Source organism: Lepisosteus oculatus, chromosome 6, assembly GCF_040954835.1.
Source record: "Lepisosteus oculatus isolate fLepOcu1 chromosome 6, fLepOcu1.hap2, whole genome shotgun sequence".
Taxonomy (NCBI): Eukaryota; Metazoa; Chordata; class Actinopteri; order Semionotiformes; family Lepisosteidae; genus Lepisosteus; species Lepisosteus oculatus.
In genome coordinates, this window is record NC_090701.1 from 15,690,739 (window position 1) to 15,718,597 (window position 27,859).

The window sequence follows — 27,859 nt, forward strand, 5'->3', positions numbered from 1 at the left end:
GACGCCTGCAAGTTTTCAAGATGATCAGACCCCTCGGGTCACACAGTGGCACCCTGCTCTTTTTATTTTAACTTCCATATAATTATAAAACTTTAACTTAGTATTTGAATGGTGGGCATATTGCGAAGGACTTCGTGAAACGGGGTGTCCCTACTCGAGCTGCGAAGGTTAAATGCACCCTTTTAGAGGGTGACTCACGTTGAGGTGGTAATACCGCGACGCTCCCTTGCTGTAGCTGGTGCGCGGAGTGCGCAGACGCAGTCGCCGCACTCGCTGGTGAAAATGGCCGACATGGAGACGGAGGTGGACGGAAAGAGCTTGGACAGTGGCAAAGAGCTAGAGTAAGAAATAACCATAATATTCTAGTTTTGTACGCTAAAAGAGGACGAAATGCTAAATGCCGGGGTTTTGGTAGGATGGTGACGGTGGTAAAGGTTTTTTTTTCTATGTATACGTGAAGCAGTGGTGTTCACAGACGTGTTGTTGCTTCTTAGTTTTGCGTTTCGTAAGTGCGTGCGAGATGGGGAAACGTGGTGGGGGGGATAGTTCAGTGTTCCCGGTTGAAAACAGCTAACTTTGACTTTGTGTGATAGGGGAAATCGACACGCATTCGCTTTTCGGAAATCGGGATCTTCCGTAAAGCGTGGGAACGGCCATCTGCCACACGGACGAGCTCCAACGGCGAGAACTTGCTTAGAAAACTGAGGCCGGATAGTTGATCCGCCACCCAGCGGGTGTCTGTTCTCGCTGCTGTGTTAGTAACCGTGTTGCTGTGCTGAACAAACAACAGAGCACATCGTGCCTCCATCCGACAAAGTGGCTTCGCGCCCTGCAGCTGGATTCAGCCTTTATTTTTGTTTCGGGCAAATGATTGCTCACGTCTTGCACGCCGACGCGATCTGTGTTTTTTTTTTCAAAAGCAGAAAAAAAAATCGGGGCCTACACTTCGGTCCTCTCCACGTTTTTTTTGGTACTAGAGAGCGTGTTTTGTTTTTGCCGTCCTGTAGGCCGTTTTAACGTAGATGATCACAACTTCCGAAAATCATGGATTTGGTGTTTACGCTTAAAGCATCCCGGAGCTTCTTGTATTATCAAGCCATATCAGTAACATCTCGGGTTTTTAACGATTTATTTAATAATCCAGCGATTGTTTATTAACGCCCGTAAAGCGAATCAAGCCGCAAACTGGTCGGTTCTTCCAGATTGGGGATACTTCTATTGCCTGAACCTAACCAAAAAAACTTTTCGGGAGTTAGATCGTCACTTGCTAACCTTAGCTATGGGTTTCGATTTTGAAAAAAAAACGTCAAAACCTTATCCAGGTGTCTTGCAGACGGTTTTCTTGCCTCAGTTCGTATCTGCAGATCAATGGCCCCGCTCTTCTTTGCAGAAACCTGGACCGATTTATGCAAAACAGAACTAAATGGGTTTCAGTAAAGATCATTTCGATTGTGAATTGATGACAAAGGCGATCTGGGAATGTTCTTTCACCAGGCGCAAATCTGAAAGTTTGATTATTCCTCACCGCTGGTGTTTTGACAAAGTGTGAGGTGTTAGGTTTTTAACAATTGAAACTGTTAAATTAAGGTTTTAATAAAGCAATAATTTGCACCCCGAACCTCAGTCTGACCACTGAAAAGGAGCGATCTTAGTTTCCAAAATCCTCTAGTAATTCAGTTGGGCAGGTTTAGAAAAATACTAAGGAAAAGTGCGCTCTTTTCACGCGTCTTTCACGTGAAGTGACCTTATATACTATCTGTTTGGTTAATTCTTTTTTTTATCATGGTAAGACTGTAATGTAAATAAGTAAATCGTTCAATAAAAATTGATAGGAATACATTTGTAAATGCACGTTTCTGGTTCAAGACCAACAAAGCATGTAACAACAGTATTTCCAAATCCTGCAAAACCTGCTTTATGGTTGGTTAATTTTAAGAAATGAACGTGATCTCGAAATCGCTTAACTTTAAAAAGAGCCACCCAGATTTCGTGACTCAAAAATGACAATATTCTGAAATAGGCGTAATGTATGATTATACATTTCATGGTATAAGCTGAAGACATGCACAGACATTCTCAAGACACTAGTTCCTCCTGAAACTTGTGGACAATTTGAACTTGGGGCTTTTTTAAGTTGGTCTGGTAATTATATCAAAGCCACAAATTGTATTATCCAGTTGTGTTCTAGTATTTTGCTTAACGTACTTGTGGAGTTACACTAAATACACACACAAATGAGTATGATGACATTTATTAGTTGCTATATTCTGGAGGGACTGATCTGTGTAGATCTAGTGCTGTGAAAAAGGATGACTGTAACATAGTAATTGTATATAGTATATTGTGCAGTCTTTCTGTGGTCACAAAAATTATTGGTGCCCTCCATTTGTAGTAAGTGTAATCACTATTTTAATTGACTATCCTGACTATCTTATGTATGTTTATTAAACAGTCATGCGATGAAGTGATAGTTTTCTTTAATAGTGAAATCTCTAGTGTAGAATCTGTGAGGTGGTGTTTTTAGGTTGGGTACTAATGCTCGTTTTGTTAATAAAAACAATTCCTTGCACTTATGTAGCACTTTTCTGGACACTCCACCCAAAGTGCTTACAGGTAATGGGGACTCTCCACCACCACCAATGTGTAGCCCCATCTAGATGATGTAGAAAATGTTCACCCACTGTTTTAATTGACTTTATTAGCCAGTATTCAAGTCTGCAACTATGTGCACTAGCAGATGAACATGGTCTGAAAATGAAATGACGCTCTTCAGAGCAGGAACAATTTAGGAACATGGAGGTTGCAAAAAAGACATTTGTCCCTAGCTAGCAATAGACACCCGCATTCCTCTGGTTCTGTTGTCACGTTTATTAAACGTATTTTAATAGAGAGTGTTTGTAGCAAAAACCAGGATTGATATTGTGTCGCACATTCATTTAAATTGTCTACCTTTTCTTGAAACAAATTCAGAAACGAATCCCATTGGTGAATTTTTTCATCTTCCCCCATTTGCCTTTATAAATTAGAAGTCCGGTCTGGGATTGATTGCCCAGGCGATAACACACAAGGTCTGTCATTACTAGGTTGAGCTTTATTTAAAGGTCATCAAGGGTGTATTTGCCTTGCCACATAAGTAACCCACATGGCTGGCAGGGCAGCCTCAATCCAAACTCTGGTTCTGCTTTTCGCAATAAGAAACAAAAATGGCTCAGGGGCTTCCGAGTGAATTAACTAATAAGCTTCACATTTGAAGTTCAGGGCTGTATCATGATTTGAATGCATTCATAATCTCCCCAGTGGAGGTGTTCAGTTATAAATTGGCTTCATCACTCTGTTTGCCTCCCCACTGGTAGCTGGTGTGTGGTGAGCCTAGTTGTGCACTTTGGCTGCTGACGCATCATCCAGGTGGGGGCTACACATTGGTGATTGAGGGGAGTCCCCATTACCTGTAAAGCACCGTCAGCGGAGTGTCCACAAAAGCACTATATAAGTGTAAGGAGTTAATATTTTTATTGAAGTGCAGATGGATTTGGGTTGGCTGGAGTCAGCTAGAGGAAGAACATTTTGTTCAGTTAAAATCAAGCTAAATTAAACCTTTGCACTTGACGCTACCAGTTTAGAAACTTGGGTCAGCCAAAATGTCACGCTAGTTAAAAACACGTCTCCTGTAAAGATATGCGGCATACCTTAGATGAGCAGCGCACATTTGGATTTACTAGTCCTGCAGTACATATTTATGTATTACATTTCTAAGAAGAGAAGAAATTATAGGACAGGGCATAGCAGTTCCAGAACACTATTTTAATTTTCTGGTCTACTTCGATAGATTCCTTAAAAACCTAATTTGTGTAGAAGATATTCTGTTTCCATCTGTAGTACCTCATTTGTCTTTAAACTTGACACCAGGAAAATGGCTTTGAGGAGTTTTAGTTATTTCTTTCATTTTTTTTAGGAAAAACTCAAGTCATGAAAGATCTTAAAATGCTTTGAATAATATGTCTGTGGATACTCAGACATTTACTGTTTAAATTTGTGCTCCACAGAGGCGAGGATGCAGAGAGCTCTGGGAAAAGCGGAAACGAAGAGAATGGAGACGTATCGGAGGAAGAAGACAAGCCTGAGTCCAAACACAGCAAACACAAGAAGAAGAAGCATAAGCATCGGAGCAAACACAAGAAGCATAAGCACTCCTCCGAGGAAGATAAGGACAAGAAACACAAGCACAAGCACAAACATAAGAAACATAAGCGTAAGGACAGTGGCCCAAACACCTCTGTTAATGCCACAAGCAAAGATGGTGCTTCTCCTTCAAAGCGTCCCAAGCTGGATGACATGGCAGTCTTAGAAGATCTGGAGAAACAGAGGGCGATGATTAAAGCAGAGCTTGACAATGAACTGATGGAAGGGAAAGTCCAGTCTGGGATGGGTTTGATACTGCAGGGTTATAACTCTGGTTCAGAAGAGGAAGGGGAGATTCAAGAAAGAGCACGTAATGGGGAACAGCGAGGCCCTGCCAAGGCTGTTACTCCCAAAAGCCAGGGCAGGTCACAGACAGTCAAGGACTCCAAAAGCAAACGAGAGTCCACTGACCATAAATCTAGTTCAAAACGAAGGAGTCGAAGTAAGTCCAAGGATCGGGCGAAACAGCATAAATCAGAAAAGAAGAAAAGTAAGAGCAGTGGAACTGAAGGTGGTACCAAAGATAGGACAAAAGCACGGAGCAGATCTAAGGACAGGAGGCGATCTAAAAGTCCCGCGAGGTCTAAAGAGAGGGCCAGGAAATCAAAATCTCCAACTACTAGAAGGCGCTCTTCAGCCGAGAGAGCCCGGAAATCCGCCTCACCCGCTGGTGAAGCAGAAAAAAGCCGAGCAAGTAAGCGATCGCCTCCACCCTCCAGTGACGGCAAAAACAGGGACCGGAGTCGGAAATCCAAGTCTCCTGACCGAAAGAGTAGATCTCGTGAACGAAGATCCAGGTCCAAGGAGAGGAGATCAAGGCGTTCAGAGGCCGAGAAAGAGAAGGACAAGGACAAGAAACCAGCCAAGTCGCCCTCTAAGGACGCCTCGTCTGGTAAGGAGAACAGGTCACCCAGCAGAAAACGTGGACACAGCCCGCAAAGACGTAGCTCTTCCCCCAGGCGGAAAGAGAGGGCATTGAAGCGCAGCAGGTCGCCACCTTCCTTGAACACCCAGGCGACGGACAGGAGGTCAAAGCAGAGCCGCTCTGCCTCTCGAAACAAGTCCCCAGCTAGGAGAGGACGGAGTCGCTCAGGGGATCGCCGGAGACGAGAATCGGACCGGCTGAGACTTTCGCCTGTCAGGTGCGTTTCTTCCTTCTTTCATTGTGGAAGAGGTTGTGAGCACTCTTTTTTTTTTCTGGGGGGTTGTGCAGCCTGTGAAGACCAGTAAAATGGCATCTCCTTTTGTAACCTTCATAGATTTTGAGAGGTTTTAGTGAGTAACCTTTCTGGCGGATAAAAAAAAATCAAACAGTGTTTAAACATTGTGGGTGTTAAAATGAGCTCTTCCTTTCAAACCTGTAAATTGAGTTGATCTTGTCTTCCCATGTTTTGTTTAAATTAGAAAGTTTCACTTTCTGCAATGTGTAAAGGAAGTGCCTGCTTTAAATATATAAAAGGGTGCATTACAGAAATATAATTCTCCATGTGATGGTGGAGTATCTTGCAAACGAACGCTGTTGTGAGCTCCTGTATTACAGCTGCTAGTGTTAGGTTTATCTGTGGTTTTTTTCCCCCTTGCTAGTCGTGGGGATTCTGAGCAGCTCAGCTGTTGCTTTGCAGGCTGCGATCGCGGGATGAACCGCCAGGGAGGAGGGACAAGTCGAGGGACGCGAGTCCCCTGCTCCCCCGGCGCAGGATGAGCCGGTCCCCCCTGAGGAGGAGGTCTCGCTCCCCGCTGAGACGCAGCCGATCCCCGCGCAGGAGAAGCCGATCACCCCTCCGGAGGCGGTGCGTGCCTTTTTTTAACTAACGTGACGCTTTCTCCAATCCCATCAACCCAGGTGTATTTCCCACAATTCTTCCCAGGAAATAAATGACCCAATATACAAAAAAGACCATATCAACCCCTGGAGAACAAGCTACAGAGTACACAATAAAACTACACAGAAACAAAGTGTTGACATTGCATGAGGTCAGACTTTTACTCAAATGGGAAGGGAGTGTTTTGGATCTGTTAAAACGCAGGGAAAATGGGCGTATGGTTTTGTCACTAAATTGTGTAAAGAACCAGATAGACTAGAGTCAGGCCCGTTTTAGCGCTGGCAGTGTTCCTAGAAATCCTCCTGAAAAAGATTTCCTGCTCAGGGGTTAAGTAGTAAATTTCCTACAAGAAATTATTCGGTGCAGGTAAATTCTTGTAAAACATGTCCCAGCTTTGCAAGGGGTTTCCTCTTGTGATTTTGCTGCAAGTCTTGCATTGTCATATTCCTCTAAAGCGGTATATAGATGTCAGAGGAAACATTTTCTATAAAAACTTTCAATAACAGAGATAGTCACATGGGCAGGTAGATGCTCTGTTACGATGAGCATCGCTCATCTGCTTATAATAGACCATGACTTGATTGGCAAATACAAGTTAGTATTTCCTTTTTCCTAGTATATCCTTTTCCTTTTTATGTGTTGTGCATAAATGTTTATTTAAAAAAAAACTTTTTCCTTAGCCAGCTTCACTCCTTCCAAAATGAAAGACAACACCATTATTGGAATTTAGTCGGACTAGTGATGTGTAGGACTATGATGTTTATTTTTTATTTTGAGTGCTAAACTTCAGAAGAGAAGAACCACTTTAATCATGAATGTGCTATCCTTATTTTAATAGGACGTAATTTATAGGTCTGACTCGCAGTTGCAGTGAGACTCTGTCAATATTAAGCTTCCAAAAACTACATTTGTATCATTCAGATTTCTTAATAGGGTACTTTCCTACAAAGTTTGATCCCTGCATCTTGTGTCCTCTTAGCTGTTAAAATAACTGCCAAGGCTGTCTTCTATGTCTTTGTATTAAAGCTATAAGTTGTCCCATTCTTTTGTTTGGATCGTAAAATGTAAAAATTCTAATTAGGATGTGAAATTACCTGCACGCATTTGCAATTTCATAGTAAAGTATTTTACTGGTCTGGTGTTCTAACGTTTGGTTCCAGAAGACAGATAGTTTGGTCCTCAAAATAATGGGTTTTTATCTCTTTGCTTGACATTTGTAAATTGTTGCAGTTTCAGATTCCTCCCCTCCCTTTAATCTCATCCTAGAAAAACATAGTCATACCGCTTTGCTCTGTTTCATTGGCTCCGATTGTGATGCAGACTTTGTGGTTCTAGGTCACTGGATAGAGACAGGCTAGGCCGGTACAGACCGAGGTGGAGATCAGGGTCCAGAGATCGCCGGCGGAGACGCAGCAGAGACAAGGAAGACAAGTTTAAAGGCAGCCTTTCAGAGGGAATGAAAGCTGATCAGGAATCCTCTTCAGATGAAGTGTAAGGCTTATAGATTTTAAACATTTCAATTGGATACTTGGAGAAGCACTTTTCCTACTTAAGGTGTGCTTATGAGCTGTTCTCTATGCATGTGATCCTACAGATGTTCTAGTTGGTTTAACGTTTAGTACATAGTTTAGGAAATCATATGTTATTGACTGAGTATCCTACTATATTGCATAACTGTGTCTTGAGTTTGGTACTTAATTTCTCTTTCTCAGTCTGGAAGATTATGATGTGGATGAAGAGGATGAAGAAGCTGTTATTGAACAGAGGAGGCTACAACGACAGGCCATAGTGGAGGTTTGCTTTTTAGTTTTGTAATTATAGTTACAAACAAGAATGAATGCCACCCATCTCCGATAATCTCATTTTTTAAGCATAATATTGATTGTAATGATGCCCTTATTGATAATGGTAATAAAAGATTTCTCTGTCTTTTCAGATAGTTAACATTCTAACTTATGTTAACTAATTCTATTTAATTGGCTACTTTAAGACATTGGAGTTGAACACTTGGGTCTATATCTCTACACACTTGCACAGCATTGTAGAAATGTTTGAGCTAAGAAACATCCTTAGCATCCCAAGTAATTTCAGTGTGTTGCTGTACTATATTTGAACACATTGCAAAAGCAAACAGCTGCACGTCATAAAGTGACAGAACATTTGTACTGTATTTCTCCAGAAATACAAATCTGTTAACGAGGACAGCAACATGTCAGTTCCTTCGGAGCCCAGCAGCCCCCAGAGTAGCACCAGGAGCCGCTCTCCTTCCCCCGATGATATCCTGGAGCGAGTAGCCGCTGATGTCAAGGAGTATGAGAGGGAGAACGTGGACACCTTTGAGGCCAACGTCAAAGCCAAGCACAACCTCATCGCTGTGGAAAAAGATGGTTAGTGGGGAAGGGGGGATTGCTTATCTCATGGTGCCTTTTTTTCCCCAGATCCAAAAACATCAAATCGCATCTTAACATAAGACTGTAGTTTCTTTTTCAGAGTGAAAACTAAAAATCTTTTGGTTCTAATTCTAGAGTTGATCTAGCTGATCTATAGTTAGTCAGAAAAAAACTGGAAGAGGTAGATCAATGCATAATCAAAACAACTGCACATCAGTTTGATCTGTTGTAGGATTTTTAAACCCCTGCTGTCTTGTATTGTATGTATTGTACTCATGAAGCAGAAAAAATTAAAATCTTGAACAATCGAGCACAAACCTTTAATATCTCAAGCGGAACGCTCTTCTGTGCAGTGGTAGCATTATCTGCTTCTCTGTAAGATCCCATAGGCATAAACGTTGTGGGAAGAACTTGAAATGATTGTAGTTGGGATCCAGACCAAATATTTTCGGATTATCTCATTTTTATTTGCTTGTCGTTTATTTGTTCACGGACATATTTTGCAGCAGGGTTCAAAAGGAAAAAAAAACACTTAGCATCACTTTCATGTAGTGTTGATGCATCTGTAAATATCCTTAAATTTAGACTTTTTTGGCACAGGCATATAATCATACTGAGCATGAAAACAAATGTATTTCACAAATTTTTTAAGTGAATATATGGCTTTGAGGTATCGATCAAAGGTTTTGGGTATTGATCATTTGTAACTGGGTGAAATTCTAGTGATTGTTGAATAAGCGCTAAATTGCCTCATTATTAAGACTTGTTTTGGCACAGTGTTTGTGATTTAAACTGAATGTTGAGCCCCACGAAAAAGAACACTGAAAGGAACCACAGCACCCTGATCATCAAGCGAACAATGCATTTGCCATCCGTATGTTAGTCAGACAGGTTTTACATTGCCAGTTGCACTATATCAGAAATGCCATGTCACATCAACCTGTCCGTGAGCAGTACAACTATGAGGAGGTAGCTAAACATTCATTCTCGCTGATGTTTGAAATAAAATTAGATGGTGTTACGTTTTCTTGCGAGATGAGAATGTGACAGATTAAGCTGTGGGTGCCCTATTTACTAAACCTGCCCCTGCTGAAGATTTGTGGAATAAAGTGTGGCGTGTATTTGGGAGACCAGTGAACAGGCCCATGCTTGTCCACAGTCGACCGAAAGAACATCCTGCTGTGGGACAGAATCCCTCAGTGTTTGAATCCTGGAACAAAGCATGTCACAGATAGCGGTGTTGATTTCAGTGGATGTCACATGCTATTAGCCAGCAACTTTTACAGTAGCACCTCTGTTAACTGACCCTTTTCTTGACCAAAATTAATCAGAATAATTTGCCTATTTCATGCCTGCCGATTAAAATATTAGTGTACCTGCTACAAAAAAGTATAATTTTCCGATAGTGATAGACTAAACCATCAAAAGAAATTTATTTCAGGAGAACAAAGGGTAATGTCATAACTCTAGGCATGAAATGTTTTGGGATCACTTTTTCATTATAGTTGTACTTGCATTTTTGTTTGGAATGCACAGTTCAATTTTCTTTAAGAACAGCAAGTTCTTTCTGTTATTAGAGAATAAAAAGAAAACCGCTGACCATTTCTGTATGTATTTTCCAGGATCAAATCCAAAGAAGCCATTAGCTCCAGATATGTTTACAGAATCTGATGACATGTTTGCCGCATATTTTGATGTAAGTATTTTTGATGTTAGCTCAGTGGAATTTAATTTTCTAGAGAATTTTAATTCTTTTGAACAGCACTTCTAAATTAAAAAAAATTAATTGGTATGTGCCTTAAGTGTTTTTTAGGACTTCTGATTGTTTTAGTTATGACTTGAGTTTTCTGTAAACCAGCGTCATCCAATAGACCATATTTTGTTGTGATCTCCATTTGCTTTAATAAATTAAAATTGTGGTATTTCAATTTTTCAACGCACAAGGAGCATTTCAGTGTTGAGGCAATAATTTGAATTGTACAATTAACAGAGTGCAAGACTTCGTGCTGCTGGCATTGGGAAGGACTTCAAAGAAAACCCGAATCTCAGGGATAACTGGACTGATGCAGAAGGCTACTACCGTAAGATCAATTAATCATCTTCTTAGTGTTTAAGAAATTAACTTGGGCAAAGTTGAGCTTGCATTTGATTTTATAATTTATTCTAATACTGACTTTCTTTGCAAAGAAAAAAGCTCAGACCAATTTGGTGCCCTTTTAAAAGTCTTTTCACAAGTGTTGGAAGATGCAATTCCTTATAACGGCATTAACTCTACATGACCTTACTGCTCCTTCCATGTTTTTTTTTCTACTAAATCTGTTGTAAATGTTCCTTATTTCTCACAGCTTTTTTAAAACATCATGTCTTAATATGCATTTTGAGGTTGGAGGACCTTGGAAAGTTTGTGAGCATGATGTCAACATTTTGTGTACAATGTATAATGGGACTTTTATGTCTTCTGGTAATTCTGAAGTATCAATGTTTGAGCACACTTGAAAGTAGTAATAATAAGAGCTTTGAACTTTATACATCTACAGGCGTGAATATTGGAGAGGTTTTGGACAAGCGCTATGGTGTTTATGGCTACACCGGCCAGGGGGTCTTCAGTAATGTGGTGCGGGCCAGAGACATGGCTAGAGCAAATCAGGAGGTGGCTGTGAAAATCATCAGGAACAACGAGCTCATGTGAGTACTGTTTGCACATTGGCAGCCATTCCCAATTGACAGATGGCAATGTTCTATAATAGACATTATCTACAAGCAGTAAATGTAAAACTCAACTACATGCGGGGTGCCATTACACCTGCTGCAGTCGCTTCAATTTCCACTCCTGGTACGCTGAATAACTTGCATGAACACTGTAGCAATGTGTTTTTCTTAAGTGCCCTCTTTCAGGTGTGTTGCCCAACTTATAACCAATTTAGACTCTGAAGAAGCAAACAGTGTTCGTTGTGGGGAGAACTCGGTAAATTCATTCCTGTCTGTTAATCTTAAATTGATCACATATTAAAGCGTTTAGTGAGAAATAAAGGTAAGCATTTTGAGAATGATTAATGCTTCCAGCAGCTTCAGTATACAAAACCGAATCCTTAGAGTATGTCATTTTTGAAAATCAGGACTGAATACAGCAAAAGGAAAACTGAAAGTCTAAACAAACAAGCAGATGAATTGAAGGCATCGGTTTTTACTGGCTGTGTGTTGCTCCCCTGGGATGAAAACCAGCATATACAATGTACCCCCCTCATCAGGACCAAGGCTGTGAACCACTAACCTATATAGTATTAAATAATAAGTGCTGTAAATCATTACATGTCATTATAGGCAGAAGACTGGACTGAAGGAACTGGAGTTTCTTAAAAAGCTCAATGATGCTGATCCAGATGATAAGTTTCACTGCTTACGACTTTTCAGGCACTTCTATCACAAGCAGCATCTCTGTCTAGTGTTTGAGCCCCTCAGGTAAATTGTCTTTACTACTTTCACACTATTAGAAGTATAGAGTTTTTTAATATTTTTATGATAGGAAGAATTGAAGCTAAAACCATTTTTTAACTATGTAAGTTATTCAAGCAAAATTATTTAGAATTCAGTTAACCGGACTATATAATTAGTTTGATTGCCGTCATTTTTAATATAGCCTATACTTTTGAACGAGTGTTACTGGTAATGGGGAGCATCTTTCTTGTGAAATGCACTCTAGATATCTGCTCTGTCCCTAAAGTTAAATGGTAAATTTAAATTGTGAATTTTATTTATATATTTGTAGTCAGCAATATTCATATTCTCTGATTTTGTAATGGAAATGGTACAAGCAGCTCTGCTTTATCCCTTTATCCCAGCATGGGACAGTTGGAGGCCATGTGCACTTGTCATGATGTAATTGGTTTTTCAAACTGACAGTGCCTTCAGTAGAATTGGCATCTGTTTAATGAGTCCCTGTAGATTTTTACATCTCTGCAGGTTTGGAATCGTAATCACAATATGCTAGTGAGGTAGCTACCCTTCAAACCAGCCGTGCCCAGGCGCTAATCTTCATCTACAATTCCGAATTGGATTGTTCTAGGCGTCATTCAATGTGTTTGCATCATTAAAACACTTCCTATTCTTTTGAATATCGATTGTCTAACAAAGTTCTACTTAATTTTCTTGCAATGAGAAAAACTTAAAAATAAATTGAATTAATCCTTGCATTTGTATTTAAGTTGTTTTTCATGGAACAGAATAGTTAATAGAAATTGAATGCAGTACATTTTACTTTTTCAACTTACACATACCAACACAGTCTTAGCTAGAGGTTTGGCTGTGCTACATCTGGAAGTGGCCAGTGGAAATGAGGCAGTAGCCTCTATTTTAACTACTAAGTTTAACAATCTAGCATGACTTTGTGTTGCCAGTCTCAACCTTCCATGTGTTTTAGAGCCATTGTGCTAATTTTCAACAGTGTATGTAGCTATGGTTCTGCTTGATATACTGTTTTAATTTTTGAGCAGTATGGCATTCCATTAATGGAATTAATGGAACAGGCTGTAAAGTTTTTTTTTCTGGTATTATAGTTAGATAAATTGCAGCTGTCATGTAAGGCTCCTATGATGGTTGTATCTCTCACTATTACTGCCGAGGGGCAGACATTTGAATGTGGAGGAGGATCTGGAAATGATCCTTTACTGTGACTTATTTATATGTGGGTTTGTGTAATTGTCTAATTGTTTGTTTTATTCAGCATGAATTTGCGGGAAGTGTTGAAGAAGTATGGGAAGGATGTAGGCCTTCATATTAAAGCAGTACGATCATACAGTCAGCAGCTCTTCTTGGCTCTGAAACTTTTGAAAAGATGCAATATCTTGCATGCCGATATCAAACCTGACAACATACTGGTGAGTATACTGCACAGTCCTGTACTTGTCTTCTAGTCTGTTTTGTTATTTAATTTGTTGCATACTGTTTTTACTACTTTTGAATATTTAATTCATGATAGGTACATTATTTAAAATCTGTATTGTAGTTGTTATAGTCTGTGTTGATAATGTTTTTCAGGAAGTTTGTGTGCTGAAGTTCTTGGCAGCGGAGTTGCGTTTTATCTTTGGTTTCAAAAAGGAAAAAGTGTAATTGGTTTTGGAGTTTTAACATGAATGGATGCCACCTCTTGGTAGTGAATTGACCTAACAACTGAATTAAGTTCCAAGGACGTATGTCCCAAGAGTTACCATGCTGACTTCACTAGTCCGTTGAAAACAGTCTATTCAGTATAAAACGTATATAGCGTGCTCCTATTCCTAAAGAAGCAACATTTTCTTTCAAAATGAATCATTCTTTAACATGCCATTCCATCTTATGTTAAGGGTCACAGTAGTATTTGCGATATTGTTGGAGAAAATTATTTCAAATTAATGCCTTTCATTAGTTTTTTTAGATAGTTTCTGATAGGGAAGACATATTGCAGATGTATAATTTGGATTGATTTATACAGAGCTTTATATTTAAGCCATTACTGATGACTACAAGTTGCACTTGATTGAGGCTCTGTGAAGAAAACATAGAGGTTTTCAGTTGGCATTTGTCAGCAAAGCCGTTTTAAGTTTGCTTGTTTCTTGCAGGTTAGTAGTGTTTTAGATAGTTTGTGATACCCTCATGGAGTACTATTTTGTGTAAATATACTGATGCACAGTAAAAAAGTAACAACCTGTTTTATGTTGGCAGCTCATTGGGGACATTATGTACATTTTAAAAAGGGAGCAGTTGGGTATGTTGATTTAGTAGTGTGGTTCTTTGAGATAAAATACAAAAAAAAGGTGCTCACACCTGAAGAAGGCTCCACGGCCAAAACGTTGTGTTTTCTTTCTTCTTTTTTTCAGCATGGAATAAACCTATTGTTCTTTGACAAAAAAAATGCCTGTTTCTCTGTTTAGTACTTAGTTTTACAGTTTTAGCAATTTTAATTCAACTGTTCCTCTGCTATGTATAATGGCAAACCTATCTGGAATTGTTCTGTTCAAAATCTGACAGAAATACACTGTAAGAATTGTACTTCATGTCCAAATTACAGAAAGAGTGACAAGAACATGGCCAAGCACTTTATCCAGAGGCAGACGCATCAGCTGCCAGGACTGTGTTAATGCTCTGGGAGGTTAATACCTGGTGCTATTTTGTGATTTCCTTTTTCACTCTAACAGCTTATTATTTTTCAAACTTAAAACATCTTATGATTTTGATCTGTATTTGTGTTTGCATTTTCTTGTGAGTGATGCATATAAAAATTTCATTAAATGTATTCAACCTGAGTGGTTTACGATTTTAATTTGATTTATTAAATGTATATAGTACTCCTCATAATGCCCTAGCAATTCTTAAACCAATTAAAAGTTCATTGCACATTTGTCTTTACACAACAGGTCAATGAATCTAAAACTATCCTTAAATTGTGTGACTTTGGATCAGCATCCCATGTGGCAGATAATGACATCACCCCATACCTTGTTAGTAGATTCTACCGGGCACCAGAGATCAGTAAGTAGTTTTGTTGCATTACTGTTTTTCAACACTGGTAGTCTTGGTAAAACCCACGTTTTATCAATAAATCCTTTTTAAAACAATCTTGTGCGAAAAATATCATGTGATAAACATATTTAATTGTATCTTTCTGCAGTCATTGGAAAACCATATGATTATGGGATTGATATGTGGTCTGTGGGCTGCACCCTATATGAACTGTACACTGGGAAGATCTTGTTTCCAGGCAAAACGAACAACCACATGTTGAAACTTGCAATGGACCTCAAGGGAAAAATGCCTAACAAGGTAAGAATAACCATCAGAAAGTTCTGAAGTGCAAATTCTGAATTCCTGATTGTTTTAATAAGTTTGATGACAAAACAGTTGCATTGATATATTCAAAACCGTTATGTGGTTGCTTCAATCAGAACTATGAAATGTGAAAAATGTGGGGTTAGTATCTGTGAAACAGCATAGCTTCAAGAGTTCATTTTTTTAGTATTTCTGTCCTGGATAGAAGCTTTTGATATGTGCACCTTAGAATAGCTACAGTCTGTGAAACACGCTGGTCTTATCATGATTATTTAACATTTTAATAACTGCTACAGATGAAGTAGTACAATTTTGCTTCAGTATCCAAATGTCCTTTACTCTTATTGATGAACAAGTATGTATTTGTAGTCACAGATTTTTAAGTAAAAATGGTTGATGAATAGTTCCTACTTTTAATGCAGCAATTGCATCTACCTGTAGAGAGCATGAAGATCTGTTCTGCAACTGTAGTCCCAACTTTTCCACACCGAAGGTTAATAAACATTGTTTTGATTTTGAAAACCATGTTTTATGTAGATAAAACCTGTTTTAGATGTTTGTACACTGTGCGCAAAACAAAATGCATTTGTTCTCCACAGATGATCAGGAAAGGCTTGTTTAAGGACCAGCACTTCGATCAAAATTTGAACTTCCTGTACATAGAAGTAGATAAAGTGACTGAAAGGGTATGTATTTTCTCATCCATGCCGGTTTTTGTATTTTTATTCAATCCTATGTTTAGTTGGCCAGGACCCTTTTTGTCCTTGACATCTCCCATAGTTTGTTTCCTGTTAGATAGATAGATACTTTATTGATCCCGTGAGGGAAATTGCAGTGCAACAGCAGCTTAACACACACAACACAGCCACAGTGTAACGAATTATATACTAATAGTACAATACATACAATACAATACAAGAGTTACTCACAGTCCGGACACACAAGAGCAAACTAGAACAGAACAGTACACAGAAAATCGTATCACACGTATGAATATAAATATAGATGTAACCATAGATATAAATATAAATGTATTGCACAGGTCCCTGGCATATATTGCACAAAAGTGGTTGTAAACGGGAAAATAGAAAAAGAAAGAGAACAGATGTAGCAGTAGATGTGTATATGCGTTCAGTCCAGAAACAGGTCACTGTCGCTGTTGCCTCTGCCAAGACGCAAGGTGGATGCGTTGTACAGTCTTATGGCAGACGGCAAGAATGACCTCCTGTAGCGCTCCCTGTCGCACCGTGGATGAATCAGTCTATTGCTGAACGTGCTCTTCATTCCTGCAAGCCTGTCATAGAGTTTCCTGTTGCCAGTTCCAGTTATAGTGCATTCGATAACTGTGTTCATAAACCTGTGTTTGTGTTTCTCTGAACAGGAGAAGGTTACAGTGATGAGCACCATTAACCCTACTAAGGACCTGTTAACTGACATGGTTGGCTGTCAGCGGCTGCCAGAAGATCAGCGCAAGAAGGTTATCCAGTTGAAGGACTTATTGGACCAGATACTGATGCTGGACCCAGCCAAGAGAATCAGCATCAACCAGGCACTTCAGCACCCATTCATTCAGGAAAAGATCTGACAACAGAACAAGTACATTGTGTCTCACAAAATAGCTACAGAGACTGAAGGATTCATAGCAACCATATTTTTAAGTAATGTTTATTTTTGACCCACAGATTTTTGTTTTATTCTGAAATACAACCAAAGTAGGGGTCCAAGAATTCTCAGATGACCAGGAAGACTAATTTACTCCCTTTGACCATTGGCCCAATTTAGTTGGCAAGTTTTCATTTCCTTACTGGTCATTCCAGATGTTCTTAGAAATTGTTAAAGGTTGATCTTCCTCCATTTTTTTTTATTTCCTTCCATTTTAAAACGGCTTATTCTTGGGCCCTTGCAGGTAATTGTTGCAGAAGATATAATTATTGTACATAAATTATTGTATTGTTGAGATTCTGATTGTAGCGAAGGTTTATGGGTTGCCAAGGCTGCACAAAGAAGACAAAAAGCTTTCAATGATTGTACACATCTTTTATGTAGTGTATTGTTTCATCAATACATTTTTATATATTCATGTGTTTGTTCGTGCAGCTCTGGCAACCAGTCTTTCTGTGAAAAGGCCAGCGTAAATGCTGTTTATATTCACATTTTCCTAGGTGTATGTGTGCAGGCCACAGCAGCATGCCCTTGGTGTATTTCTGTGCCGAAGGGGGTCTGTCCTACTTGAGCCTGCCTGCAGGGATGGTCTCATCTTTTAAAGCAGGTTGTGTACCACTTTCAGTACACTGAAGGTAAGCTTAAACCCATCAACTTCACTGGTGCTCTTACCAATTAGTACAGTGGCAAGTTTGTTCTGAAGAGTGGCTTTTTGGCATTTTGCCTCATGCATGTGTCTAAATGCAAATCCTCCTGAAGCTGTGTGCAGATGGTTTGTTTTTGTTTTTATTTAGTTTTTTCCCTCCAAAATGGCTTGCAAACGCAAAAGTGTACAGCCAACAAACCAATTACTGTGGGGGGGAAATAGGGAAGTTTTGATGGATGATGGCGCCTTCAGTGTACTGCTTCTTTTATAAAATCTTTCAAATCTTTGCAGAAGTGTTCACACCTTTCTCAAAATAAAGTGTAGTCCATACATAAATGCTTTGTTTTTTCTTTTAGTAAATGCATGTCAGGGCTAAAGGGGCATTTTGTCTTAGTTTTAAAAAGTTGCATTTAACTTCATTGAAAGTGTGCACTTTTTATGATTACAGACTTTTTTTGTCATTTTGACTTTTCTCATTTATGTGACCGTGTTGTCTTTCAATACAGGCATAATCCTTCTGCTCTTGAGTATACACCTGCTTGTTTTAAGCGGTAATTGCTTCTTTACCTTTTCCTTTGTACTGTTAAAACATCTTGGGGGTTTTAAAAGAACCAAAAGTGTAGTGTTGCCCAATCTAATTTTGTCTTTGCTTATTGTAATCTCAGTAGACTTCCCTGCATGTCAAGTGGACCATGCAGATTTACTGTAAATTTTTATTATGCATCATAAAACATCATAAAATAAAGTCTTCTGTGGAAAAAACGGTTGTAGACATTAAGATATTTTTGTGGTGATATTTTTATGCACTAACCTGTTTTTAAATTTATAGCTTTCCGTTTTAAACCAGACAGAACAGCTTTTCCTTAACACTTAATTCAAGAGAGGTGGCCAAAAAAAACTTGAAAATACAGATTTTTGCTTTGAGTTGACCTCAGTTGCAGCTTATTTGTGGTGTAGAGGAGTAATGTTTGGTTAAACCTGACAATCACATGCTGTTTGCTTCTTTTAATCTAATTGATGTTTGTGATGTTTTCTCACTTTTCCCTCTGGTCGCTGAGAGAGAATGAAATCAAGTAAAGCTTCCAAGCCAGGAGGCACAGTCCACGTCCTCTACTCCGTGGTTCTGCTTTGAAAGAGACAAGGCCTTCATCTACTTAACAAGGTCATTTCTGATGGCATGTGTAGATAAAACATGTGGCATTAAATGAGTTAAAATGCTTACGGCTAACTTAAAACTGTCCGTAAATACTGACCCCATTTGTTGGTGAAAGGGAGAAAAGTTCACCTCTTTTTCCATGAACTGTGCTTTGAGCATTACAAGCAATCCAAACCTCCGGGAAATGAGAGTAAAACACAGCGACAGACTGTTGGCAAAAAATTTAGGACAACTTGATTTTTCTGTCTTCGGGAAGGTGGGGCTTTACAGATTTCCTGAGTTTACCTAGGGCTGCATTCACAGCAGTTACCCTTGCCTTTGGTATCCTTGCTTTCACATTTACCTTTGCAGTTTTTGTCCTTAGGCAGTTGACCTCGTCACGTTTCCACCACAGGGTCTTCAAATTTTTTAAACCACCCACACACCCACCCTCTCACACACTCACTCTTTGGAAAAATCTCACATTTTCACTTCTGTAACCTGATGTTCTGGAAGGACAATCTTATTTTAGCAAATGAAGTTGTAATATAATACAGAAGGTTATGAATAGGTTTGCTACAATTCATATATATATAAACCTGTTTCAAAAATGCATCAAGATGCTCGTTTATGTGTTCTTTGTATCCTAGGTGCAGCCCATTTGAAGACTACAAGGATTCCAAGACCTGGACAAAGGTTTCTGTTCTAGAAAAAGATTTCTGTTAACCCTTTTACTGTAAAATGTAATTGCTTGAATTTGTGTCCTTGGTTGTGTAAACGTGGTTGCAGTAGCTACCCTTTCCCTTTAAGAAGTAAATAAGATATAAAAACTAGAAAATTAGATAATTATAAGGTTTTGATCTAGAGTGATAAAGTGTAAATTACATTATTGTCTGTTTCTATGAACATACTTTATTCAAGCAGTAAATTCATTCATCTTAATTGGATTAATTTTAGTAGCCTAAATGTTTATATATTGAAAACATTTTGGCTCAGTTTACAAGAATGCACACTCTAGGTGGTTTCTTAAATAACCTGTGGTTTTTCAGATGCAACGTGAAATTATCGTTTCGTAGAAGGGAGGTCTGTCTTGAGAGCCAGTGTGTCTGCAGACTTTTCAGTTCTCTTTAAAAAGGCAACACTTGAAACAAGCTTTAATTTGATTCATTTATTTCAAACAAATTAGCTAATTTAGGTTAATAGTTAAGTTGGAATAATGTCCTACAGACATTACACCAGCCCTCCAGGACTCTGATCAGAATACCCTGCTTTGTAAGAAACATGGCCCCTTTCACTAGTTGATATTGGGATGTTTTTACATGTATATACTGTGATATATGCTGGTTAATCTGTCAGCACGAGGTTTTTGCAGCTGGGTTGAGGCATGGCTATAATTATACAGTCTTGCAGGATTTCAGGAAAGTAATGATTTTTCACTGGTTGTGTGAAACCTATACAAATACTGGAGAAAGATGCATAATCTTGACACTACCAGATTTTTTGCAGAAGAGCACAGCTGCATCTGCTAGCTTTTCTTCTGTAAGTTTTCAAATGGTAGAGTGCTTAAGCCAGAAGAAAACTCATGACATTGTCCTATAGTGCGACACCACATCCAGTTTCACTATAAACACTTGAGAAGAACATTTACATAGCTTTTTCAGTCCCTGCATTTTGAGATTTATAAAGGCATGCCCTGTGTTGCCCTTATCAGGGAATGTTTTAAAGGATAAAGGGTGAGTAATGTTGCTGATGAGCTGGAAATACCCATGTCAACTATAGACCATCATCTAGAAATGCAGGACATGAGATTTTGAAAAACTATAAGGCCTAAAGCACGTCGCTGTTCTTGTGACTGTTAACGGAAACCTAGGTATTCAGATTATAATCCAAGCTATGGTTTAAAAGTCATTTCTTTACACTTCTCCATTTACTTTTTAATTTTTCTTTATATTCTTGATTTTGGACCACCAGATCAGGATACATTTTGATGCATTGATACTAAATACAATTTCTATATTTATTGCACAAATACCTATTCACGTTGTACCTGAATGCCCAACCTAACTGGAAAGAATACATCTAGATTTGTACACTATTTCCAAATACAACAAAAAAATGTCCCCTATTGTTGGTGGTGTATCAGCGATCAGCACTGTGCAGGTAATATTTTCTTACTTTTGGTAGAAATACACAGGGAAATTTAATGAGAAATACAATAAGTTTTTCTCTCTTTCAGGGTAAGTGGCTCCGCTGGAATGATGTTTGTGCAGAGAAGAATGGAGACGTAATAAAGCATTGCAGCAAACTACTTATTTTTCAATTAAAAGTGCATTTTTATATTAAGTATTTTTCATTCTCCATTGTAAAATGCATGACATTTTATCACATACTGAACATAAAATAAAACTTAATTGAAACAGTCTTCCTCATTATTTAGTAGCACAATATTTCTCCCACAATGCCATTACTAGTATTTTGTATCCATTTGTTTTTAAAAGGAAAAAGTGACATAGCATCCATTCACAGTTTAAACACTGATCCAAACACCATGCTACTGTCCCTGTTTCATGTCTTTAATTTTTCTTGCTGTAGGTTGCCAAAACCGAGTCATAGATTTAGTTTTCCCATAGATCCGTTCAGGACTGAACAGTTTGTCTGTCTTGGGAACACAGGTGTGCTTAGACCTACTTTCTTTGACGATCTTGGTCTTCTCAATTTCCTGGAAGTCCTCAAGGGTGAGGAATCCTGTGTAGATACTGCCCCTGTAAGCTTGGAGGAAAAGGTTTGATTCCTACATGTAACGACAGAGCTTGAGTGTGGTCGATTAACCTGAACTGACTTTGTACTTGATTCTGCCTTTTTAATGCAGTTTTTTTTAGATTCACATGCAGTCTTTGGTCGTTTCATAGAATGTTTCTTTTTAGACCTTATATTACAAGAGATTTTCCAATCTGACAACTCGGATTGATAGTTTAAATTGAAGAAAGAAGACCAAGTCTCTGAAGCTCTGCTTTCAGAAGCAGTAAAGTTCTCTGACAGGGGCCCTCCAGATCCCAATATCTCAAATTTGTGGTTACTTTTCATAGAACCAGCAGCAGTGCCAGGTCGGGAACGGCTCATCTTGGATTTTTCCTTTTGTATAGTCAGCTGTTGCATCTTTTCCATTTGTATCAAACGAGAGACTATGGGTGCAACTGAAGAGTCTTGCAGGTGTAATTTCTTTATGCTGTCCAATGAAAGCAAGGATCCTGCTTTGTCTAAACTTCTTAAAGATGCAGGGAGAAACTCTGGGTAGGAAAATGTACAGGTGTCCAAGTCTGAATTCAGGACAGAATCATCATCATCAAATGCCTCTGGTCGCAATTTGAGTGTAACTGGACTACTACAGTTTTGAACCGTACTATCTCCCTTTTCATAATCTGATAAATCACTATCATCTGAGGTGAGGTCCAGATTGATATTCCTGTGTTTGTCTGTTGATACATTTGTAATACACTTGCCCCTGACTTCTTCAAAGCTGGCTGGGCCTGATGAGGCAGTAGAATCACTGGTTCTTTCTTGAACATCCCTTGTTTCTTCTCTTTCATGTAATCTGAGAGGTATATCCTTGGGTGCAAAAAAGCCATTTTCTCTTTGATAGAGGGATGGAGTGAAGCATTTAGTTCTAATCAAGTTGCAGTAGGTTATTGAATTTGTGCAGTTCACCAGACTGGTTTGCTGATTTTGCAGATTGTGTGAACTGAAAGTACATTACAAAAACTCATTAAGAATGTTAACTGAGAGGGGGATAGTGCTATATTGCACATCCTGCAAAAATAGGATACACAAAGTGATACAGATTTTATAAATGATCTAAATTAGTGTATTTGATTTAAATATCACCAGTCACATCGAAATGATCTCTTGGTTGCCATGATTCCAATGAATGGTCCCAGAAGTTACCTTAAAGGTTAAATGGAATAGGCTATGCATGCTTTACAAGGGGTTCAGCATGAGCAGCATATACTGTAGGTTAAACAAAAGCGGATTAGTTCATATTCTGTACTAATGGGTAAAAAGAAATGATTGCACACTCATTAAAGAACCAGTTGAAATTTACAGGTCAACTAATAAAAGACTATAACACTGTTTTATATAAAGTATCCGTGGTATAGTATGCACAAGCCTTTTAAAAAGGATTGCCACTGAACACGTTTCAGATCAACCTACCATGAGGGAGAATCCCAATTGCTGTAACCCCTGTTGGAATGAGGTCCCGAATATTCATTTGAATGGAGTTTGGGAGGGAAAATCTAGGACAAAAAATAAAATGCAAGTCTTTACAGGAAACTGAGCACTTTTTAGCCAGCTATGAATTTCTTTAACAATATCACATTAAAAATAGAGAGCAGTTTAAACTCAAATGAATATGGGATTCCATGAGCCAATGGAAAATGCACTGAACCCCAGCAGAAGAGGAGTACATTTGTTAATAATGATGAAAAAAAAACATTCTGAAATGTACTGGATTGAAATACAATATCTTTAATTTAATTTTTAAAAAGTTTTTTTTACAAGTGTATTGAGTGCAATGTATAGATCACCATATTAAAGCGATGGCTAAAATATCTAGGTGGTTTTTCTTGTTTTTAACAGTTTTAATAAGTTTTCGAATTTTTGATTCCAAAGTTTGCAGCTTTCAAACAGCTTTTCAATGTGAATATGCAAATAGCAGAGGTGTAAGAACATTACTTGTGGTGAAAGACTTCACAAGCTAAAACTGCACTTTTCCAATACACAGTTTTGTGGTTAAAAAGCACTTGAGATTACATTAAAACAGACTTATTGGCTCATTTGTTGTTTTTTTCATGAAACTACTGAAACAGCCAGTGAAATTGAAAAATATTGCTTTATACCGAGATGCTTTAAAAATTCAGCAAATGAAAATTGTAACCATTCTAACCACTTTATGTAGTAAAATGTTCCATTTCTATGTAAAAATATAAATCAAGCCCATCAAATATGCAGTATCTTACACTTAAATGTATTTTTATTCCCACTTCTAGCCAATTTGTCATGGAACTGTTCATGCTTGTGGTTATAAAGGTTTCATTTCATTGCTTCGGTACTTCACATTAGTGAGTTAATGTGACAAGGCAATGGTGATTGCTGGAAAACAAATAAATCTAAAATCTCAATTTGGATATGCAAGTCCAGCCTTTCATGCCAAACCTTTCACCAAATGTTCAAAATGTACCTTATACCATTAAAAATCTAAGAAACGTTTTATTGACAATTTAAGGTCCATTCAGTCTCTTAGTCTTGCTATTAGGATGCTACTGGGACCTGTCTCCTCATTTTTATCTGAGACATTAAAACTTTTTTTCCTCTTACTCCATCAGAAAGCAAATTTAGTTGCTCACAGCTGGTTAATAATTGCTAACTATCTGAAGAGCTACAGTCAAAATATTAAAGTGAAGCTTTGTAACACTTAATCACCTTTGGAGTCTCCTAAGAATTCATTGAGGAGTGAAAGTTATAAATAAACTGAATACCTTTGGCCTCCTGTTGCATTTCCTGGACATGCTGAGCTCTTCCAGCTGACGGAGCAGCAACCTGTACCTCTCTTGAGAAAAAGAAAGGTTCTACAGGAAGAGAAAAAGATTCTTCATTAACATTTTTTTTGTTGTTGTTGAAAAGAATATACAATGTACTCATACTGTAACAGTGACCCACGAAATATCATCATCAAGCACTGCTTATGCATTTTCAAATCACGTTCTCCCATTAAGTGAGATAGAACTATTTGTAATGCTTTGAGATTGTCAGCTGAAATGTTTTTTTTTTTACTTTTCTGCATGGCTTTAACTTTTGCCTTATATAGGCAAGTGCCACCTCTATACTAGAATGACAACAAAAGATTTCCATTGATATTATATCGTATATGAGGAATATTTGTCCTCTGGTTAGAGTAGAGACTGCAGTAAATCATTCCACTTATATACTATGCTATTTATGTTTCTGGGGAATAACAGAATATATTGTACTAGCACCATGGGTGTCTGGCAGTCTGGAGTAGAAAACAAATCTTTAGTAATTAAGCGTAAAGATTTTTTATATCCAATTCAAAGCGTTGATATAGAGGGGTTTGTGCAGTTGACTAACGACTACAACGAATTCTAGCAATGGTATTACAGATATACAATTAAGATTTAAAGAAGTCTACTTTTGATTTGTACTGCACGAACATTTAATACCTTTAATAAATTTAATTTCGTTTTGTTTCTAAAGTTGAATTGACTTGTAGTAGAGAAAAGCTCAAGCATTTAAGCACTTTAAAATGACTACGTAATAATGTGAAGTATTTCATTCTTTCTTAAAAATAAATTCAAAAGTGGTAATACAAAAAAAGACTTCAAATAGTGCTGTTCGATGATTTTGTACATTTAAGTTGTGAACTGCTCTTGCAATGCTCAAATTCAATTAAAAATACAGCTATGATGCTCCATACAGTACGTCTCGACTAGGAAGCTGTATACATTTAAAAGTAATTAAACACATTAATCAAGGAACTAATCAATTTAAGAAATACAAATTTATCAGTTTCTATTTCTCCCGTCGAAGTAATGACGGCGCCCTTCTCTTGTTTTCGAGTTCCCCCCCCAATAAGCATGGCTCCGTTTACACCGTATTTGCGGAGAGCAAATTCGTGCCCGTTGAGAAGTGTCTCTGTATGAATCGTAGGCCATCAACTTTTCTACTACTTACACCTACAACCTTCCGTCCTCCGTTTGTCAAAGAAGTCTGGTCCTTTTCAGAATAGCTGGATGTGGCCAGGCAGTTGCATTCGTTGCTTCCGTGCATTCTGAAATAACCCAATGAACTTTAAAAAAAAAAGTTACACTGACAGGTCGCAGACCACTGCGTCTCAATTGTTTCTTGAACTGGTTATACAGCCTTACGATCACCAGCTGTCACTAAGAAACACACGACACTACGGCTTGACTAAAAATAATAACGTCTCAGATTACTATCCCTTTGCATTCTGCATTTAGCATATTGCTTATTATTGAGACAGCTTGCCCATTGAATCCATTATACAGTTGGTGGTTTAACAGAAATGTACTTTTAAGATATTGCAGTTTAACAGTATAGAATACATGGGAAATGGCCCACACGATCCCCTTTCTCTCCCTGCAGAAATGAGGATGACTGATACCATGACAACGACAAACCGCAGCCTCTGAGGAATTCATGAATGAACTGCAAACGCAGCAGCTATTATAAACCAGAGCTTTAACAGCAGTAATCGTAAATTGAATTGTTTAAACCGTAAAGTATTGGATATTAACGTATACACACACCGTATATTAAGGCTGTCTGAATTAATATACGGTCAAATATCAATTTAATTTAAAATAATTCAAAATCAAGATTCTAAAATGCTTCCAAATTAGCAGACACAAACACAGAGTACGTAAAGAAGAGTCTGCCTCTTAACCCATAGTTTTAAGACGAAATTCAAAAACTATTCTGTTGCGTTAGCACGGGGATTTACGGAAAATGAAATTATAAACTGTCAATTTAATATCGAGATTGTTATGCAATTGAATTACGAGAGCTATACAAAATAGACTTTGTAACTAAACTAGGTGTCTAATTCAGTGCTGAATAAAAATGACAGATCTTAATAGTCGATATTCCCACCTATAATATTTGCAAGCCCTTTATTACTCATAGCTCTGAGTTTAAATAGTACATACTCGTCTTTACATGAATCTACGATATATTAATATCTTCATTAGTCAAACGTGGAAATGAAGATTTTTGTTTCTCCCACGTTTTTCAGTTTCTGTGTGCAGTTACAATACCACAGTTTATGCACAAGTCAGTTTTGTTACCATGGTATATGCATGTCGTGACACTATAAAGCAATGTGAGAATTTTAACTATTAAGGGGAATTTCGGGACACACTTGTGAATCTTCTGATTGAGAAATTATAGCAATTTAATACAATAACTACTGTGCCAGACAATATAACACTAAGTTTCAGTCAAAAAGTCAGCTCTTCACAAGATTTACTAGAAAACAGGTTAAAACAAAAAAACGAAAACTACGAAGTCGTCCGGGAATTGTTTCATCAGAAATGTCACGGACTTCTAGTTGTATAATTCTTTGGATTATTTTTCCAAACTTTGGTGTGATGTAAAGGAGAATAATATAGAAAACGCAAGCTCCAATACTTTTATTAAACGCAAAATGTATCTATGCTACCTTGGCCTGTAATATGTAGAAAATTGAATAAAACAATATATCTGTATATAATTCGGTAAACACGAGAATGTTACAATGAATATTAAACTTCCCTTTCCTTTTCCCCCCCTCAAGTAACACAGAATATAAACTCATTTTAATGCCAGAAATACTTACATATATCCATATGAACTGATCTGAGCAGAGCCTGCTGTAGTACATGATGAAGGATCCAAACAGATTGAAAAAGGAGAATGCAACAATCTCTCCTTTTTGTTCTGCCCTAGAAAAGGCCTTGTGGCCCCTTCTGTGCAGGTAGGTCTTACAGAGTTGTGGTCATGCACCCAGCCATTTTTCAAAAGCATGCAGTTCTGTCCTGTTTGAAAGGAACTGTGCAATACCACAGTGGCTTTGGGTAAAAGCAGTTGCTTCTTTACTGTTTTAGGCTCCATTTTTTAAAATCCCCACAGAACAAGACAAAAATCTCACTGAGCCATGTCGGGTTCTACAGATCTAACCATGTACAGTAGTTAATGATATACCTAAGTTTGCAAGTATCAACAAGCAAGGAATGGGGGATTTCATCAGAAATAAATAAAACAGTCAAATGTAGTACACTTTGAAACTATATTAAGGAGAATTAGTTCCAGAAGTCATGGTCTATAGTAAGCAGCAAAATGTCAAATATTGTCTTGATCTACCACGGTGATCTTTTTAATATTTAAATGCTGACCAAGAGATGGTCTTTTATGTTAAATACATTTGTACTTTTTGTACCGATTTATGCGTTTTGCACCTTATTGACATTTTGAATACAGTAACTTTTAATTGTTCAATGAACTTTTGAATAAATCAATAAACATTCATGACTTTACTGTTTTTAAAATGCATAACCCACTATACAGTTTATACAGTCTGCTCAGGACGTGGATTAAATCATTGTATTCTAGAGATGGTACTGTGTGCACAAAAGATACTGGGGCTTAAGTC

The 27,859-nt window shown here is 38.0% G+C and overlaps 2 protein-coding genes across 8 annotated transcripts; one reads left to right on the plus strand and one right to left on the minus strand.

The window, feature by feature from the left end:
• The first annotated feature begins 231 nt into the window (after positions 1-231).
• Positions 232-21,058, plus strand: LOC102697627 (serine/threonine-protein kinase PRP4 homolog). Of its 6 annotated transcripts, XR_011189866.1 has the most exons (17): positions 232-341; positions 4,044-5,321; positions 5,802-5,969; positions 7,338-7,493; positions 7,715-7,796; positions 8,182-8,389; positions 10,015-10,088; positions 10,383-10,473; positions 10,930-11,077; positions 11,714-11,851; positions 13,113-13,266; positions 14,782-14,896; positions 15,036-15,187; positions 15,793-15,879; positions 16,575-18,663; positions 19,287-19,332; positions 20,873-21,058. XR_011189866.1 is itself a non-coding variant. In XM_015354761.2 (15 exons), exons 1-15 carry the CDS (start codon positions 283-285, stop codon positions 16,776-16,778), a joined length of 3,114 nt encoding a protein of 1,037 aa, XP_015210247.1. In that variant the 5' UTR covers positions 232-282; the 3' UTR covers positions 16,779-21,058. The 6 variants fall into 6 exon arrangements, 1 of the variants encoding a protein (XP_015210247.1); XR_011189865.1 differs by having other exon boundaries at positions 16,575-19,379; XR_011189864.1 differs by having other exon boundaries at positions 16,575-19,332.
• Positions 21,059-21,145: 87 nt separating this feature from the next.
• On the minus strand, positions 21,146-27,768 carry LOC107078297 (protein FAM217A). Of its 2 annotated transcripts, none has more exons than XM_015354763.2 (5): positions 27,047-27,768; positions 25,384-25,480; positions 24,171-24,260; positions 22,846-22,928; positions 21,146-22,375 (listed from the first exon to the last, which is right to left on the minus strand). In XM_015354763.2, the coding sequence occupies exons 1-5, from the start codon at positions 27,319-27,321 to the stop codon at positions 21,244-21,246; spliced, it is 1,677 nt and encodes a 558-aa protein (XP_015210249.2). In that variant the 5' UTR covers positions 27,322-27,768; the 3' UTR covers positions 21,146-21,243. The 2 variants fall into 2 exon arrangements, with proteins under 2 accessions (XP_015210249.2, XP_015210251.2); XM_015354765.2 differs by having other exon boundaries at positions 26,379-27,620.
• Between the last annotated feature and the right edge of the window lie 91 nt (positions 27,769-27,859).